The sequence below is a fragment of the Cricetulus griseus genome, chromosome 8 (assembly GCF_003668045.3).
Source record: "Cricetulus griseus strain 17A/GY chromosome 8, alternate assembly CriGri-PICRH-1.0, whole genome shotgun sequence".
NCBI lineage: Eukaryota > Metazoa > Chordata > Mammalia > Rodentia > Cricetidae > Cricetulus > Cricetulus griseus.
In genome coordinates, this window is record NC_048601.1 from 7,157,219 (window position 1) to 7,175,838 (window position 18,620).

General features: G+C 43.3%; 1 protein-coding gene across 1 annotated transcript in view; it reads left to right on the forward strand.

The window, feature by feature from the left end:
• Gys2 (glycogen synthase 2) overlaps window positions 1-16,298 on the forward strand; it is a 37,086-nt gene extending 20,788 nt beyond the window's left edge. Inside the window, exons 9-16 of the mRNA XM_027430169.2 lie at window positions 805-864; window positions 1,493-1,571; window positions 2,502-2,615; window positions 4,817-4,943; window positions 10,572-10,667; window positions 11,486-11,649; window positions 12,883-12,963; window positions 16,068-16,298. Of these exons, the coding sequence (XP_027285970.1) occupies window positions 805-864; window positions 1,493-1,571; window positions 2,502-2,615; window positions 4,817-4,943; window positions 10,572-10,667; window positions 11,486-11,649; window positions 12,883-12,963; window positions 16,068-16,298 (952 nt within the window). The remainder of the gene's footprint in view (window positions 1-804; window positions 865-1,492; window positions 1,572-2,501; window positions 2,616-4,816; window positions 4,944-10,571; window positions 10,668-11,485; window positions 11,650-12,882; window positions 12,964-16,067) is intronic.
• Window positions 16,299-18,620: the final 2,322 nt, after the last annotated feature.

Here is an 18,620-nt window from a genome sequence, read left to right on the forward strand (position 1 = left end):
CTCCATCTACACTCAGCCCAGATCAAGCAGCCATGAAAACTTTTCACTAACGTGCTCTGTCTATGCCTCCAACTCACTGGCCCTCCCCATCTCAACCATTCCCCAGTTACCTTAAGCAAAAAAGAATTCCAGCTCTTTGGACTGTTCAAGTGTTTTGTGACCTTAGTCCTGGATTCTTTTCAACCAAGCTAAATTAGCCAGTAGGGATATAATAGGAGGGGCCGTATTAAAAAAAAATGTTTGTAGCCTCAAGGAATGCTAATGAGACAACAGAACCTTCACAACGGATGTCTTAATTGCCTTTATATTTCTGGGACAAAGCACCATGACCAAGGCAACTTATAAAGAAAAAATTTAAATCGGCATTCACAGTTGCGGGGGGTCGGGGGGGGAGGTTAAAGTCCATGACCCATGACCATCTTGGTGGGGAGCATGGCAGCAGGAAGGCGAGCCGATGGGTGGGCAAGCAGGCAGTCAGTCAGTCAGGTGGGCAGGCAGGCTGGCAGGCCAGTGGGCGGGCATGTGATGCTGGAGCATTAGCTGGAAGCTTACATCTTGATCCGTAGGCATGAGGCTTTGGGAGCTAACTAGGAACTGCGTGGACATTTTGACACCTCAGAACCCACCCCCAATGACACGCCTCCTCTAACAAGGCCACACCTCCCAAATCTTCCGAAACAGTTCCAACAACTGGGGACTAGGCATTCAAAGATCTGAGCCTACGGACGCCATTCCCACTTAAACCCCCACAGATGGCTATAAAAAGTTATGATCCCTTCTGAATTAGAACTCTGTGTCAAACAGGGACACTGCACATGCTATGAAGGAAAAGTTTGGAAAGAAACTCTACGACGGGTTACTGAGGTAAGCGCCTTGGACAACTAGCGCATCAACAGTTAGGTCTTCACACACCACAGTTTATTCACCTTTCACGCATTTTGCTCCAAACATAATGGAATCGGTAGCCTTTGAAGATGTCATCTGAGCACTAGCATTTTGCCTTTTATTTGAAATTATCAGTAAACAGCTTGCGCGTAGGAGATGATGTGTGCGTATATGCACACAGGTTCTTTTTTTTTAATTTTATTTATTTATTATGTATCTAACATTCTGCTTCCATGTATATCTGCACACCAGAAGAGGGCACCAGATCTCATAAGGGATGGTTGTGAGCCACCATGTGGTTGCTGGGAATTGAACTCAGGACCTCTGGAAGAGCAGTCGGTACTCTTAACCTCTGAGCCATCTCTCCAGCCCGCACACAGGTTCTTATTCAGTGGGTACTCACACCAGTCCGAGACTGAAGGAGCTTTGGAATTCAACTATATTTTGACTTAATATGGTAAATAAATAATAAATATTCGTATACTGAACCTGTGTTAACATGTCAGTAAATAGCATTATTACAATAAATGAACTACATATGCCTGGCAGTTAGAAAACACTTAACTAGTGCCAGCTGTTCTTACTTTTAATGCTGTTTCCATCACAGAGGAGAAATTCCTGACATGAATAGTATCTTGGATCGAGATGACATAACAATTATGAAAAGAGCCATTTTTTCAACTCAGGTAAGAAAAATTTAAAAGTACCTACCATCTCTTCATCATTAAAATCAACCTAGGCAGTATTTTCCTTATTCAGATGAAGGAATTTGATAAATTAGGAAATTTCAGATCTGAGAGTTGGAAAATATATGTTTCCATTCTATGTATGCTTGTGGTTGTGGAGATGGGCTCGAGGAGGGTGTGTGGAAGCAAGAGGAAAACTCAAAGGAGTTAAAGTCTTTCTCTCCACCTTGTGAGTCCCAGAGACGGACCTCAAAACATCAGGCTCAGCAGCAAGAATCTTTGACCACTGAGCCATTTTACCCACCCAGAAAAATATTCTTAAATAGTCACTTGAGTGATTTTAAATGTGCTTTTGTGAATCATTTTAAGGGATTCTCTTAGAAATCTCACAATTCTGTCTTTGAACCCATTCACAGAATTCCTTTTGAATCAATATACTCAGCTATAAAACTATGTCCATTAAAACAACAACAACAAATCTCCAAAAGTGCAGAATCCCTGCCATAGTAGAGAAAATGCCGTTTCTCGGCTGAATGGAATTATTTTCAAATGTAATGTAGTGTCCTAGACATACATGGGGGTCCTGTTAATAGTGTGGTTGCCTAAACATTTCCAATGAATCATGTTCATCTTGGATGAAGATTCCAAAGAACCTTCACATTCTAGAAAAATCCAGAAGCGGCCATGAAGTCCAGCCTTTCATACAGTAGCTGCATAGGGGGTGGGGTGGGGGTGGGAGGCAGAAACTTTCTGTTCCTGTCTGTGAAGAAGGTTCTGAACTCTTCCTCTTCCTCTGAACTACGCAAAGCTTAGTATTCAAAGCCAGTGTCATCTTAGACGGCTGAGTACAGACAAGGGTGCATGAGATGCCGAAATGAGTCACACTTATTAATGCTCTTCGCCTCCGACATTTCCTTCCCGTTACCTCAGAGACAGTCTTTGCCTCCTGTCACCACTCACAACATGATCGATGACTCCACGGATCCCATCCTCAGCACCATCAGACGGATCGGGCTTTTCAACAATCGAGCAGACAGAGTCAAGGTGGGGCTAATTGCTTTGTTATAAACTGCTTCGAAATTGTACAGAATAGGCCGGGGCAAAAACTCCCTTGATAAAATGCCTGCCATGCAAGCATTACAACTCGAGGCCACCTTCCAGCACCCTGCTACCAGCTTGGCCTGGTGGCACACGCTTGTAGACCCAGTGCTCAGGGGAACCAGGGGATCCCTGGTGCTCAATAGCAAGTCAGCCTTGCCTAATTAGTGAGCTTCTGGCCAAAGAGAGACCCTGCCTCAAACAGTAACATGGAGCACTCCTTAGAAATAACACCCCAGGTTGAGCTCTGTCTTCCACACATGTGTACACGCAAATGCAGGACGTCAACACACACACACATGCACCTGCTAGAACATAAATCCCCATGCCCACATGCACATATACAAACAAAAGAATTGTATAGAGTGTACTTTGCAGGGAATTTATTGCAAGCTCTTCCGTCGTTTTAACATCTTCTGTAAAATTAGAAACATTTAAACACTTCTAAGTAAATTCATTTTGCTTCTTGTTTTAGGTAATTACTTTTAGATATTACTTAACTCTGAGCTTTAATCCTAACATTTGTTTTAATTGCACGATGTTACCAGTAGGCACAAAGAAATTACCTACTTTTTAATGATTAAAATAAATTCTAAAACATACTTTAGGGAAGAGATCTGATAAGAGTTATGTTTTTTAAGTGTTTTTATTTTAAAATTATATTTATTTACTTATTTTGTGTGTGTGTGGGGAATGAAATGTGCCATGGAATTTCATGAAAAAGTCTGAGGACAACCTGTGGGAGTCAGTTCTCTCCTTCTACCTTTGGTCCCCCCTGGGTATCAAACTCAGGTTGTCGGGCTTAGTGACAGGCACTGTGTCTGATGAGTCACCTCCCTGGCCCTGCAAGTGTGGCTATTATGACAGATTCTTTTCATATGGAGTGATGTTTGTGTTATTGTCTTATGAGCATGGGTGTTTTGCCTGCATGCATGGTTGTGTGCCATGTGTGTGCCTGGTACCTAAGAAGGCCAGAAGTGGGCATCAGAGATTCTGAAACTATAACTACAGATGGTTGTGAGCCACCAATTGGGTGCTGGGAATCCAGATCCTCAGGTGGAACAATGCTCTTAGCCATTGAACCACCTCTCCATCCTTCCATCTGGTTTTTGTGTGGGTTATGCACTAAGTGCAGCCAGCCCTTTATGTATTCCTCCTTTCTGGAACATTGTCACCAGCCCAGTCCATTTGCTGGAGGTGATGGGTCTCAGTTGGCACATTGCTATCTCTCCAGTGTCCTTCATATTGGGGCTTAGCTTGGCTTTGCTCGTCCTGAGTTTGGACAAGTGAATAATGATGCGTATTTGCCACTAAAGCGTGGATAGAAAGCTTTTCTGTCCTAAACACTCTCTGTGCTCTGCAAATGCACTGCTGAACAGAAGTGTGCTAACTCCTGGCAATTCTGTCTTTTCCAGCGTATCATATAGTTAAGATAGTTCACACATAAGTAGGCATTCATGGATTTAATTTGTTGGTCCTTGAACACTAGCACAGCACTGCACACAGGCCTTTATGTCTGTGTGGCATTTTTCTTTGAGTCAAGTGTGATTTTTGAGCAGAGGTATGAATGGCATCCTTGCGGGACACTCCAGCTGTCGTGTGGACTAGAGAGCTGTGTGGGATAAAGGCAAGCAGTGGTAGGTAGCAACTACCTCGAGGTGAGAGGGGATGGCATGGTCTAATCTGGACAGGACTTTTCCAATGTCTTCCTCCCCTGGGGTCTGTTTCTCTCAGATAACTCATTTGTAGGTCACAGTGATCCATCCCCTCCCATCCCCTCTTTCATGCTCAAATTGGGAACAGACTGACAGATAAGACAGGGATGGGCAGCTGGAGAAACAGATACAACTTTCACTGGGGAGCAAGGCTGAAGAAGGCCCGAGGGACTAGTTTAGCGTGAAAGCAGAAAATGTGCAAGCTAACTCTCTACTCTGTGAACCAGGATTTGGAGATAAAGGGCAAAGTCAAGTGTGCAGAGTGGAGACTTGGCGCTACAGGGTGGAGAAGGAGGAAAGGAGTGTCTATATTCTTTGTGATTCATCTTTCCCTCTATCCCTGAACATAAAACATGGATTCTTTAGGACTGAGTTAAGTATAGAAGGAATTTTTTTTTGCTTTATTTTCTTCATTAGAACTTTCTCTTTTAGGTGATTTTACACCCAGAATTTCTGTCCTCCACCAGCCCCCTGCTACCCATGGATTATGAAGAGTTTGTCCGGGGTTGTCATCTTGGGGTATTTCCATCGTACTATGAACCCTGGGGTTACACTCCAGGTACGTGGTCTGTGTAGATTACAGAAAGATTCTGATTTGGTTGCAAGTTATTTCAAGTGTGTGTATGTAATGTTGAAGTTGACAAGAAATCTCTACTGAGGCTTTGCTTTCTGGGTTCCTTTAAAAAGTGATTTATTTGGGTTGGATCCATTCAGGCATCAATTTTATGCTTTGTAGATCCTAACCTAAGAATGAGAACACAACCTATGTGACTGAGCTACGGTGGGGTTTGCTGCCTCCCGGGTGGGTGGAGCCCATTGTCTCAAAGGGGGAGCAGATTTCTATGAGGATTGTATGTATACTCTTTGGTTATCTCTATAGATCTCATTAATGTGGAGTAGACACTAATAGAAAGAGCTGGTGTGGAAATTGCCAGTCTTCCAATATGGTTCTTTAAACGCTATTTCAGAAGAATGTGTGGTGTCCGTGCTGAGACTAAGTTGAGTACTGGGCGAAAGCCTAGAGATTTAGTTAAAAGATGAGCCATCCAGCCGTTTGTGCTATGTGTGTCTTTCCATCTTTATTCGTCTGCCGTTTTCCAGGGAGAGAGCAGCCTTATAGACACTTAGAGCACAGTGGAAAAACCCCAGGTGCAAGAGCTCGTGGAGAGCTTGTGGAAGAAGAGCTCGTGTTTTCCCATATGTAGTGGGGTGAGGCCGGGGCTGTAAGCCAGGACTAACTAGAACACAGGATGCACCTGAGGTTATTGGCTGACAAGCAACTCACAGAGACCACGTGGGGGCTAAGACCCAACAGAATGCAGTTAGTTTTCAAAATTTCAATTGGATTTTGTAAAACAAAAGTCAGCCCTGAAAACACAGGTAGTATTGAGGAAACATTGTGGTTAGTGGTGGGTAAGGTATTGTAGCTGATGCCATCATATATTCAGAAACTCTGCCACCTCCGTTTATTTTTTCAGATAGATAGTGAATTCTCAGATCCACTATTTGTCATTTTCTCTTCTGGTCCCTAAGTGGTATGGTTACCATTAGCAACAAGAGTGATGGATTTGCATTTGTGCCGAAGTGTCTTTTAAAAAGATAAACATGAGTTTGAAGTGTAGCTCAGTGGTAGAACATGTACTTAGAATACACAAGGCTGTTCCTCCAATCCCCCAGCACCACTAAATAAATCATAAATAAAAAGGAAACAGTTTGTTTACAATCCAGTTTAAAGGACAGGAATAGCTTTCCTGTGTCTTGTTGGTAATAAGAAATACCTTCCTGATCTAGGTAAATTCTACTTATTTTAAAACAAAACGCTAAAAATAATATTGATTGCTCAAGGGACAGCAGAGGCCAAATAAAGGCTAAGTATTAGGTTGAATTGTAAAAGAGAAGAATTTTCACAGTGTCTATAGATTTAAATTTTTTTTCACATGTATAGTTGCTTTGGCTACATCTATGTATGTGCATACCATACGCATGCAATGCCTTCAGGGGCCAGAAGAGGATGCCAGATACCCTGGAACTGGAGTAATAGATGGCTGTGAGCCACCATTTGGATGCTAGGAACTGATCCTAGTTTCTATGGAAGAGCAGCGTGTGTTCTTAAGCACTGGGCCATCTCTCCAGCCCCCATGTCTATGTTTTCATTCTAGTATTTAAATACAGCGTCTAGAATTCTATAAGGAGACAATACTGTAACCTTTAGAATATGAGCAGTACAAGTGTTGTAATTTAAAAAACACTGCTAAGAGAATTCACGCCATACAATAGGATTCATATAGGAGGTTTATTAGAAGAGGAGAAAGAAGGGGCAGAAAAGGGGGCAGAGAGGGAGGCAGAGACTGGTCCCTGAGGACAAGAGTGGTGGAAGAGAAAGAGAGAGGGGGAGAGGAAGAGAGAGAGAGAGAAAGTTGGGAGGTGGGCGGGGCCCTTTTAATAGGGAACGTAGTGAATGTGCACAGGTGGTGCTCTTAGTGGCTGCAGCTGAGTTTGGATCCTGTCAGAACCCCAAGGGCAGGCCAGTACAGATGCCTGAATACTAACAATAAAGGCTTTGCAGTTACTATTCTAATCTACTGTTTCAAGTCCATCAAATTACAACACAAGCATTCTATAGTATTGGATTAGGCAAACTGTAAAGGATTTGCTTTTTAATTTTTCTTTTTCTTCATTAGTATTTTCTCTTTTAGGTGATTTTGCACTCAGAACATCTACCTTCCACACATGTAATTAATAAGCAGTAGAAAATTATTAAAACCTTAACAGACAAAATATGACTGCTTCTTGAAACTTGACATAAAATGCATCTGTCTAGTTCTTTCTCCCTTGAAGTTCTAAAACTTACTATTAGAGTAACATCTACATTGTTGAAAACAGTTTTCCTTCTTAGTTAATGTCCACAGAAAATATTTCAATCACATATTTAATAAAGAATTAAACAAAACACACATTTTGCTGATGAACCAAACACTTGTTATGCATCCCTGTTCCCACAATTCCTAGTGTGCAGTGCACTTTTCCTGCAGTGCGCAGTGCACTTTTCTGGTAGTGTGCAGTGAAGTTTTCTGGTAGTGTGCAGTGCACTTTTCCTGTAGTGTGCAGTGCACTTTTCCTATAGTGTGCAGTGCTGTTTTCCTGTAGTGCATATTGCACTTTTCCTGTAGTGTGCAGTGCACTTTTCCTGCAGTGCACAGTGCAGTTTTCTGGTAGTGTGCAGTGCAGTTTTCCTGTAGTGTGCAGTGCACTTTTCCTGTAGTGTGCAGTGCACTTTTCCTGTAGTGTGCAGTGCACTTTTCCCATAGGGAGAGCTCTTGTGGACAGAGAGTGGAAATGGACGAATGACTCGGGCACTGGGAGGACAGTCCCGTCAGTGCAAAGATTGCTATAAACGTAGCAGCTGCCTTTCCACGGAATGTTTTGTTGTTGTTGTTGTTTTGAGACAGGGTTTCAAACAGCTCTGGCTGTCCTGGAACTCACTTTATAGACAGGCTGGCCTGGAACTCACACGGCTCTGCCTGCCTCTGCCTTCCGAGTGCTGGAATTAAAGGCGCAGGCCGCCAGCACCGCCAGGCAAAGCATCTTGTATTTAAGGCATTTTTCTTTTATTTTCAGCATATGAGTTTTTTGCCTGAGTGGGTGCCTGTGCAGTCATGCATGCAGCATCCACAGAGGCCAGAGAGGCCAGGATCTTCTGGGACTGAAGTTACAGAGGGCTGTGAGCCACTGTGTGGGTGCTGAAAATCAAACCTGGGTCCTCTGTAAGAGCAGCCAATGTTCTAACTATGGAGCCATCTCTCCAGGCTCCCAACACTTCATTCTATAGGACCCCAAATCATAGAGAAGGTTTGTCTAATATTCTAAGATAAAGGACAAAGAAGAACTTACGAGATATAGACCGGGGAAGGGAGCTGTGGGAAGTTGTGTTAACATAGCCAAGGAGTTTTCTGTACTTTTAAATGGACCAAAATTAGTATGTTACTTTTTTTTTCTGTTGCCTTGATAACAAACCCTGACAAACAAATAAGAAACAGCTTAAGGAAGAGGTGTTTTGTGGGCTGGTGGTTCCAGCGATATCTGTTTGTCATGACAGGAAAGACATGGCAGCCGACGTTAAAGGTTTGGGAGCCAGGGTAGAGGGCTGCATCTGCACTCAGGAAGAAGAGAGTTAGCAGGCAGCAGAGAGAGACTATAAAACCCCAAAGCTCCACCTCCTAAAGGCTTCACTGCTTTCCCAAATACCACCACCAGCTAGCTGTTCAAACACTTGAGTCTGTGAGTCTATATTCAGACCACCAAAGAGAGAAAGTCACCCTCTAAATTGATACTTGAAGGAAAAGCAACCCTTTCTGTGGTACAGATGAGCCTTCTCATGGTACATAATCTCTAATTTGTTTTTATAATGACAATGTGGTGCTGTTCTAACTATAGAAAGCTTTCGCTAAAGCCAACTGTTCTGGTTATTATTATTTTTGTCAACTTGAAACAAGCTAGTTTTTTGGGAAGAGGGAACCTCACTTGAGAGAATGCCTCCATCAGATTGACCTGTAAGCAAATCTGTGAGGAATTTTCTTGATTAATGATTGACGTGGGAGGACCCAGCCCACTGTGGGTGGTGTCACTCCTGGGCAGTTGGGCCTGGGCTATGAGAAAGAAAGCTGAGAAAGCCCAGGGGACCAAGCCAGCACACAGTGTGGCCTCTGCTTCCGTTCCGGCCTTCAGGCGCCTTCCTGAGTTTCTGCCCTGATGTCTCCTTCAAGATGGACTGTGAGATGTAAGATGAAACAAGCCCTTTCCTCCTCAAATTGCTTGTGGTCATGGTGTTGGGACAACGGTCGATATCAAGCTGACACACCAGCACTGAGCTTTGAGAAGGCCCCAGAAACACTTATTTCATTAAATTCATTCAAGGGATCTGCATTGAGCTTCCATGGTCCCCTGGCTTTTACTACAAAATATATTAGTGAATTATTTAATAAGAATGAAAATAAGGGTTTTTGAAATCCCGTGGCATTTTAGGTAAAATTTTATGTTTTTATAGGTATATGAATTATTCTAAGGAGGAGTTTCAAAATTTCCAGTAGATTTCAAAGGAGTTGGTAATCCCCATCCACACACCTTCTACCACCTTCTCCCTGAGAGTCAAAAACACTGTTGTGTAGCTGAAGAGCTGAGCCAAGAGGAAATATTCACAAGCAGAGGAGACAAAGCCATGACCTAAACTGAACTGCATCGTATTTAATAGCACAGCTCTTACACGAGGCTCTGTTCAAGAACCAGGAGTATTTGTATAAATGCACATTACTTGTTTAGAATGCAGATTTGGGGCAGGGAGATGACTCAAGAATTACAGGACTGGGATACTGGCACAAGGGCCAGCATTCAGATTCCCCAAACCCACCAAATGCCTCATGGGACTGGCAATAAGCCTGTTATTCCAGCCTCAGATGTAATAGGAAGGGGGTCCCCAGAGCAAGCTGGCCAGCTGTACCAGCCATACAGACAAGCCCTGGGTTTGATGGAGAGACCTTGCCTAAATGAGTGTGGTGGAGAAGCAGTTGGGGAAATTTCCTTGACATTAGCCTTGGGCCTCCATGTGAATGAGTACACACAGACACACGCGAATGAAAACAGAAAAGTGTCACTATCTTTGAAAGAAAGGTATTTTTAGAGATAGTTCAGATATTTTGTGGGAAACAGGTTTTAATCAAGAGGTGAGGGAAGACTGAAACACACCACGAATTCCCGGCAGGGGATTACGGTAGGGAGAACCTGGCTGTGTCCAAGCACACACCCTCCTTCATAAAGCTGCCAGAGTCACAAGCTCAGAACAAAACAAGACTCAACCAGAAAATAGGCAGCAGGGCTTGGGCAGTAGAAAGTAGCAGGTCCCAGCAGAACTCTATGACTGGCTGTCTCATTTCAAGCCCCAGCTCCCCGTGTCCCCCAATTCTATGAAGAGGCCAAGTTACATCAACTCTCCATGCTTTAATTTCTTCACCTGTCAGAGAGGGATGGTTGAAAGATTACGTGTGTTATGAGTGTGCATAAATGGTTTATAACAAGCCTGTCAGGGAGTGACAATCACCACCAGGCCAACAGGACTTTTTCTTCTCCACAAGCATGTACCCATTGAGAGTGGGTCTAACTTTTTGTTCTTTGTTCTTTGTCCATTCTCTGGCAGCCGAATGCACGGTGATGGGCATCCCGAGTGTGACAACAAACCTCTCAGGCTTTGGGTGTTTCATGCAGGAGCATGTGGCAGACCCTACAGCATATGGTGAGTTTTTTCCCTTTTTGTGTCCTCAGGGTCTCCTCAGGGCCTAATGCTAAAACTGTCCTGGAATGAAACTAAAGTTTATATTTCTCATTTAATTAAAAGAAGATTTAAGTAGGGATCTGTAAGGGAAGAATATTCTTAACATTGAATATATTGCTCCCAAGAAGAATTGCAAAAGGGTGGAACTTGGGCAAACCTTGCCTTTTACTGACTTTTTGATGGTGATGATAGAATGTTTTCCCTGAAGTCCTACTGAGCAATAAGACAGTAGCCGTGGTCTTGGAGTATGCATATCGGTCACTCTATAGAGAACATGTTTAATCTTTTAAAGGTCCATGTTAAGGTAGAAAAAACCAACAACACTTTTTTAAGACTGTAGGACGATTTGCATTTCACTATGTATTGGTTCATGTTGCCTAGCAACAAAAAAGTTTGACCAGGGAGTGCTCTCTGCCTACTTCTTGGGTCTGCAAGGGGCAGCTCTCCTCTGCTGGTCCTCAGTGAGGTCACAAGTGGGGGTCCGGGAAAGGGGAGCTAATACAGATTCTGCCTGGTGTTGCTGTAACAATTCCTAGAGAATTACTGGCCCAGAGGGCTACATATCTTTTTTTAAAGTAAGATTTGCTTTGTTGGCAGAGGGTCGATAATGGTTTTTAATAATTAGAAGATCATAGAAAACATACAACCTTAACCGGAGAAAATAAAGTGGAGGTGGTTGCTTAGGCGGGTACTGAAGACAGCCTGGTTATGGTCTTTGATGGAACCTAGGTAATGCGTTGGCAGTAAGTCATGTTTTGATGTGTGTGTGTGTTCTCCAGGTATTTACATAGTCGACAGGCGCTTCCGATCTCCAGATGACTCTTGCAATCAGCTGACTCAGTTTCTCTACGGGTTTTGCAAACAGTCACGCCGCCAGAGGATCATCCAGAGGAACCGCACGGAGAGGCTCTCAGATCTTCTGGACTGGAGATACCTAGGCAGGGTGAGCGAGCTCCTCGGAAGCTAGGCGGGGCATGTTGAGATCACCTTGCACAGTGAGACCCTTGCCTTTAGTTCCCGTCTGTAAGATCAACTCAGTACCGCAGACGCTGAAATCTCAGGGTGTGTGTCTCTGTGCTTCGGGTGAAGCCGCAAGGTTATAAACCCAGTCTCCTTGGGTTCAGACAGCCATGATATCAGGTCCATGGGATGCAGCATGAACCCGGCATGCACTTAGCTTGACTCATAAAGGACATGCAGAAATGCCTTTGTGGAGTTGAGAAAATGTCAAGAGCAAAGACCTTACTTGTCTTTCGCTCCACGAATAATGCAATCATGTTTGCAAACAACGCAGGGTGGGAAGGACGCTATCTGTGAATGCAGCAAGTGCCACAGGTGTGCAATCACCCAGGTGACTATATATCTTTTTGTTTTGTTTTGGTTTGGTTTGGTTTTTCGAGACAGGGTTTCCTCTATGGCTTTGGAGGCTGTCCTTAAACTAGCTCTTGTAGACCAGGCTGGTCTTGAACTCAGAGATCTGCCTGCCTCTGCCTCCTGAGTGCTGGGAGAAAAGGAGTGTGCCACCACCTCCTGCCTCAGGTGTCTACATATCTTAAAACTGAGTGATTTAATACTACATGAAGCTCCTTAGCTTTCCTGAAATATTTTTGCATACTATTGAATTCTCCTGGTCAAGAATTGGTGTAGCCATCTGCTGAGTATCTCCATCCAATAACACTCGTGCTCAGTGTGACCAAGGTAGTCAATGCCTCTGCTTCATTTGAACCAAGAGCAGGAAGGCCGGGCCTTAGAAGTTCTGTTCTTTATCTAGGTCCAGGTCTGGGCAAGGTTAGTGTCCAATGTATCTCAATATCAAAGAATTAAAGTAATTTCCAGTCCTGTTTATATTCAACCCAGAGCTCAGCATGGGCAACACAGCTGATCTCCCTCAATATTTTGTGGTGTTGACAGGCAATAGAGCTAGAAATGGTCATTTTTTTCTTTGATTCTCAAACTTGGGAGCCATAGATTTGGCAACTTCAAATATACAGCCAGCTATGGGTCAACACGATGTGTGATATGGTAAACTGTTATGTGATAGCCCCGATAAGTACAGTTTTGCATACCCTTTAATGTGGAGACAGATCTTTCAGGCTTAGGAAGGCGGGCCCTTATATCCATAACTGGTTACTGGAATAGCGTGTGTTTAACATGTGGATTGGCTTTGTCTTGCCAGTATTACCAGCATGCCAGACACCTGAGTCTAAGCAGAGCTTTTCCAGACAAATTCCATCTGGAGCCCACCTCACCTCCAACGGTAAATATTTAATGTATTGTTTGCTTTTTACAAAAATGACATTTCTTATTTGGCAGTGCTAAGAAGACCTTTGAGTCTCAATAGGCCAGCAGTATGCCTTTTATGGTGCTGAATCAAAGTCAAGACAAGAGGCGCACAAACCTAATGGCTGACTCACACCGTCAGAGGGGTATCTCTTCATTACAGCTCTCTCTCTGCCTTGATGCTGGGGAAGTTCTGTTAGGCTCTCGTTCTTCTGAGCTGCTCAACAACAGAGTGGGTTGATTTAACAGGAGGTAGATTTGCTATACAAGGAAGTGTTTAAATAGAGAATGGCCAACTTGGCAAGAGTTAAATAGAGCAAATTCAAGCTCAGAGGAGGAAATGGACCCCTCCATTCAGCTTGGCCCACGGGAGTTTTCTTCTAACATCCAATTAGACATCTCAGTCCATGAAACTACCACAGTTCACAGTGCTCTCTCTCCCTTCTAAAGATAGAGGACAGGGCATACCTTGAAGCAGTGTAGACCCAGGCATTTCTCTTCAGCATGAGTCGTCCCTGCTGGAATCTACACACTGATCCAAGGGCTACATTATTTTTTTTTTTTTTTTTTTTTTTGCCTTTCATCAATCCAGGGACATCCCAGAGTGAAAATATGAGATCTAGGTGTGTCCGCACTTGATATTGCAGTACTGTGCTTTGTGTACAAAGTTCACACAAGAACTATGCAGTTGACTTTATTTTTTTTTTTTACAACCACAAAGGAAATCGTACACTTTTTAAAATAGTCTACAGTTTTGTGTTGGGCCACATTCATTACCATCCTTGGCTTCGTGTGGCCCTTGGATGGCAGGTTGGATCCATCTGAGTCACCACCGTATCTCCTTAGGGACATTCACATATAGTCCCAGTTACTCAGGAGGCTAAGTCACAAAAGTTGTTTGGATTTGTGACTTTGAGACAATCATGGAGCAAGTCTGTCTTATTCAATAAACAAAACAAAACAAACAGAAAGACCCACTTTGTTCAGGGGCTCTGTGTCCTGAGGAAGTATCTTTTGAGCAAATGTACACAAATTTTCACACTACACTCAGTGTCAAGTGTTATCAATTATATCACCCCCCCCAAAGTATCCATCCCCATCAAGGAGACACAAGCCCTCTCAAATCCAGCTGCACTCTGATCAAGGGTCCTAGGCAGGGACAATTTTTACTAAAACAGTTTTTATTAATAATGCAGGAACTAGCCCATCTAGATCAGATTTCTGGAAGAGATGTAGAAGGAAGGATTAGCCCCTAGATGAGGCAGGAGGATTCCCCTAAACTTCCCCTCTGTACATGCCAACCTCAGCTTTAACCATGCTCTCACCGGGAGAGCTGGGTGCCTCCTTTATGCAAAGGCACACATTTCACTCCCTAACTCAGCTCCACTCACCCATTTATATTTTTATTCACTTAATGAGTATTTAGCTCTTACACTTGTCAGGTCCTAAGTGCAGGGTCAGCTCTTTCTAGAAAATTCCTCGACACTTTCACAGATGTGTTTAGATCACCCCCATACCCCTCCAACTTCATGTTTTCTCCTCCTCGTCTTCTTTCTCCTCCTTCTGACCCCCTGAGTTCAACTGGCGCTGCATGGATTAGAGTCGGTGTAGCACACTAACCAGTATTTCACCCGAGAGGGATGCAGCCCGCCCCCAAGTGAGGAAACTGTCAGCAGTCGATGGTCAGCAAGGGAGGGATGGAGGGAGCGCCTGTCTTCTTTAGCAGCTTGGCCCATGGTGCGTGTGACTCATGGTCCAGTTCCTATTTTGCTTTCAGGCAAAGTACCAGGAGCCTGAAAGGACTATCCATGTATCACATAATAACAATGTATAAAAGTGATTGGGATGAAGTTGACCTATGGCTTTCAAGCGCACGCAACTCCTACACGTAGGGATGTTGTGATGCCTTTCGGGCTGTGTCTTTGGTGGCATTGTGATCCAGGATCCACAGCTGGCGCTGAGTGTGGGTTTGCCAAGTGAACTTTCTCAATGACTCCAGGTAGCTGGGCAGTATCACTTATACCGTGTGGGGTTTATCACAATCTAAAATGATACAATTGGTACAATTTCAGGAACACAAACTAAAGTGATGCAATTGGTACAGTCTCAGCAATCAGTGAGGTCACCCAGCTGCCGGGATTCTCCCTGGTGGTGAGTGTTGGTGGCCTATTTAGCTGTCCATGTCCTGGAACTTTCTGGAAATATCTGAAAGATAACAGAGCAGCATGTGTGCCCATTGGGAGGAAAGAAAGACCTTAGGGTTGTCACAGACCTGGCACTGAATTTGGCTGTACCACTCACATGCCGTGGCTTCTAGAAAGTCATTTGCTATTTCTCTGTTCCCCTCCCAGAGAGGAAGTGGGAAGAACAAATTTATGAGGATATTGTTAGAATATTAAATTATATAGTGTATAATTATACACAATTATTATAGACAATAAATATAGCACTTGGTATGTCTTAGTGCTTGATCAAAGATAACAGCATGTTTAATGAGTCTATTTTAATGTTGATAGTACCAGAGTCAAAGTTCATGAGCACCTGAAGGATAACAACAGACTACTTTAAACCAATTAAATTAGCATCTGTACTGTCTGTGTCATTGAAAACCAGAAAGTCAGGGCTGGAGACTCAGGCTCAGCAGTTAAGAGTACTTGCTGCTCTTTCAGAGGACCTGAGTTCAGTTGCTCCCAGTGTGCCTTCACATGCGTTTGGATAGTGTTAAACCAACCTAAGCTGATTTGGAAAAAGATAAATCATGTGTATAGCATGCACTGTGCACACACACACACACTCAAATGTAATTAAAAATCTTCAAAGACCATTATATTAAAAACAAAAGAAACCCACCCAGGTGTGGTAGCTCATGTCTTTAATCCCAGCACACTGGAGGCAGAGGCAGGGGAGATCTCTACGAGCTTGAAGTCAGACTTGCCTACATTCTGAGTTCCAGGACAGTTAGGGCTATGTATAGAGACTGTTTTAAAAACAACAAGAGAAACAGAAACAAAAGAAAACCAACAAAAAAGAGAAAACCTACAAGTCTCTTTTGAACATTTGTGTCTTATTTGTCTTCGGCAGACGGATGGGTTTAAGTATCCCAGGCCCCCGTCAGTACCACCTTCGCCATCCGGATCTCAGACCTCCAGTCCTCAGAGCAGTGAAGGGGAAGATGACGGAGACGGGGATGACGACGAAAGGTACGATGAGGAAGAGGAGGCGGAGAGGGATCGGTTAAATATCAAGTCACCCTTTCTCCTGAACCACGTTCCAAAGGGGAAGAAGAAGCTTCATGGGGAATACAAGAACTGACCCAGAGTGAGCAAAGGAAGAGTGATGATGGTGGAGGTGGAGAGAGGGAAAACGTTTGATTCCTTCTCCTGAAAATCACAATCACAGTCTCTGCCCGTAAAGAAGGGAGGAGATTAAGTGGATGGCAGTTTTGTAATTTGGAATAAAACAGCGTTGTATTGTATTACATTACTACATTTTAATCTTCAGGTCTTGTCCCTGCAAATCTAAAGATGAGAGGGTTTTTAAAGCAGCAGGACAGGAGGCATTTTAAAGATGGGTAATTTAGTTGGAGATGGTGACTCACACCTGCAATCTTAGCACTCAGAAGGCTGGGGCAGGAGGATTGCCATGATGCCAAGACCAGACTGGGTTAAAGAGTGAGACCCTACATTTAAAAAATGGTAAATGTAAGCGATGAGAAAGTTTTCAATACTTTTTTTACAAAAATCATTATCATAATCCTTTGATTAATATTTATGAAGCTTCCCTCTTTCTGAAAAGATTGGATCTGAACTGTGATTGCATGGCTCACATATTTTAGATCAGCAAGACTTTTTATTCATTTGTCATTGGAATTAAAGCCATGGATTTCCATTTTGCTCTGCAGATGACTGTCAAAATCCACAAGAAAACAAACTGCCCCAAATCCATATTCTGTCATCCAGCTGTCATCCAGCACCTCTATTGTCATAGAGAAAGTAGATGCAGGAAGGCAAGCAATGAATGCCAATGGATATTTACTACAAGATATCTGGTATCTAGAATTTGTGCCCAAATCATTGATAATAAGACGTTACTATCAATGTGTGTTACCTTATTGTAACAGTACTTTAGTTGTTTAAATGGAAATTTCAATCTTTTATAGATAATAAGTTGCCAAATTCAAATGAATAAATGTGTCACTACAGATTTTATTTTCTTTAATAACATCTTGCTTAAAATGTTTCAGACGTCAAAATAACATGTGTGAAGCACTTGTCATGAATAGTACCTAGCATATTGAAAGGAATGTATCTCTCTTTCTTTTTGAGAAAGGGCTTTCTGTGTAGTCTTGGCTGTCCTGGAACTCCCTCTGTAGACCAGGCTGGCCTCGAACTCACAGAGATCTGCTTGTCTCTGCTTCCCAAGTGCTGGTATGAAAGGTGTGTTCCACCGTCACCCAGCTGAAAGCAATCTTTTAAAAAGAATTACTGAAGTTATAGAAAAAGTAGAAATCTACTTAAATGTAGGAACAGTTTCTCTAACATATTCTTTAATTTATTTAAGAGGATAGTTGAATGATTGCAATAAGCAGGATTATGTTGCAAATGTAATGAGCTAAATTGACTAAACACTAACAACAGAACCCAGATTTACCCCTGGTTCATTTTTTCTAAGTGAGTAGCCATTCACTGTGTCCCAGCTACTGCATAGCAAGCACTTTGATTGACCTATCAGTTGGCCTTGCTCTAAAAATGCTCTGTAGAAGAGCTGGTCTTCTTAGAGCTGGGTTGTTGAGAGTAACAGTGAAAAAGACACCATCTCACATGGTTGAAGACAAGGGTAGGCTGTCATCCAGCACCTCTATCCATCTCACACGGTTGAAGACAAGGGTAGGCTGTCATCCAGCACCTCTATTGTCATAGAGAAAGTAGATGCAGGAAGGCAAGCAATGAATTAAACCAACGTAGAAGATGGTTGGAAGTTCACATATATATATATCAGGAAGGGGAACATGAATTATATAAAGCTCAATATTGCTAAAAAATATCCTCCAATATGATAACACCAGGAATGATGATGGCCTTTGTAAGGTGTCTAGGCCATGAGGGCGTAGTCTTTGGAAATGAAGTTGTGAACTTAGAAAAGAGACCCCACCCCCACCTCCACCCCCAGGTGGGGATAGTAGCTTAGATGTAGACTGCTTGTTCAGTTGCATGGTGCTCAGGGCTCAATACACAGTACCAGAATAGAAGGCAAGGAGGAAGCTACAGGAGAAGGAAGAGAGTAAGAGAGGAAGGGGGAGAGGAGGAGAAAGACAGGCCCCCAGGGAATTGCTTTGTGGAGGTACAGCCACAGCAAGGAGCCACCTATGGGAAAGTGGCCTTCACCAAACAGGCATTCTGCCAACATGTTGATCTGACATTTCCAGAACTCCAAGAGGTAAATCTGTTTTTGTCAAACTGCCAGTGTGGGGCATTTTGCTTTAGCAGTCAGACCCAGCTAACTGAAACCACCACCCTCCCACGGCAAAGGCAAAGTGAGCAGAGCTGGTTTTATACAAGCAGCTGGGAACTGTAGGACTTAAAAATGCAGTGCTGATGGTTTTTCAGGTCACAGGGCAGACTCTTCTTGAGGAAA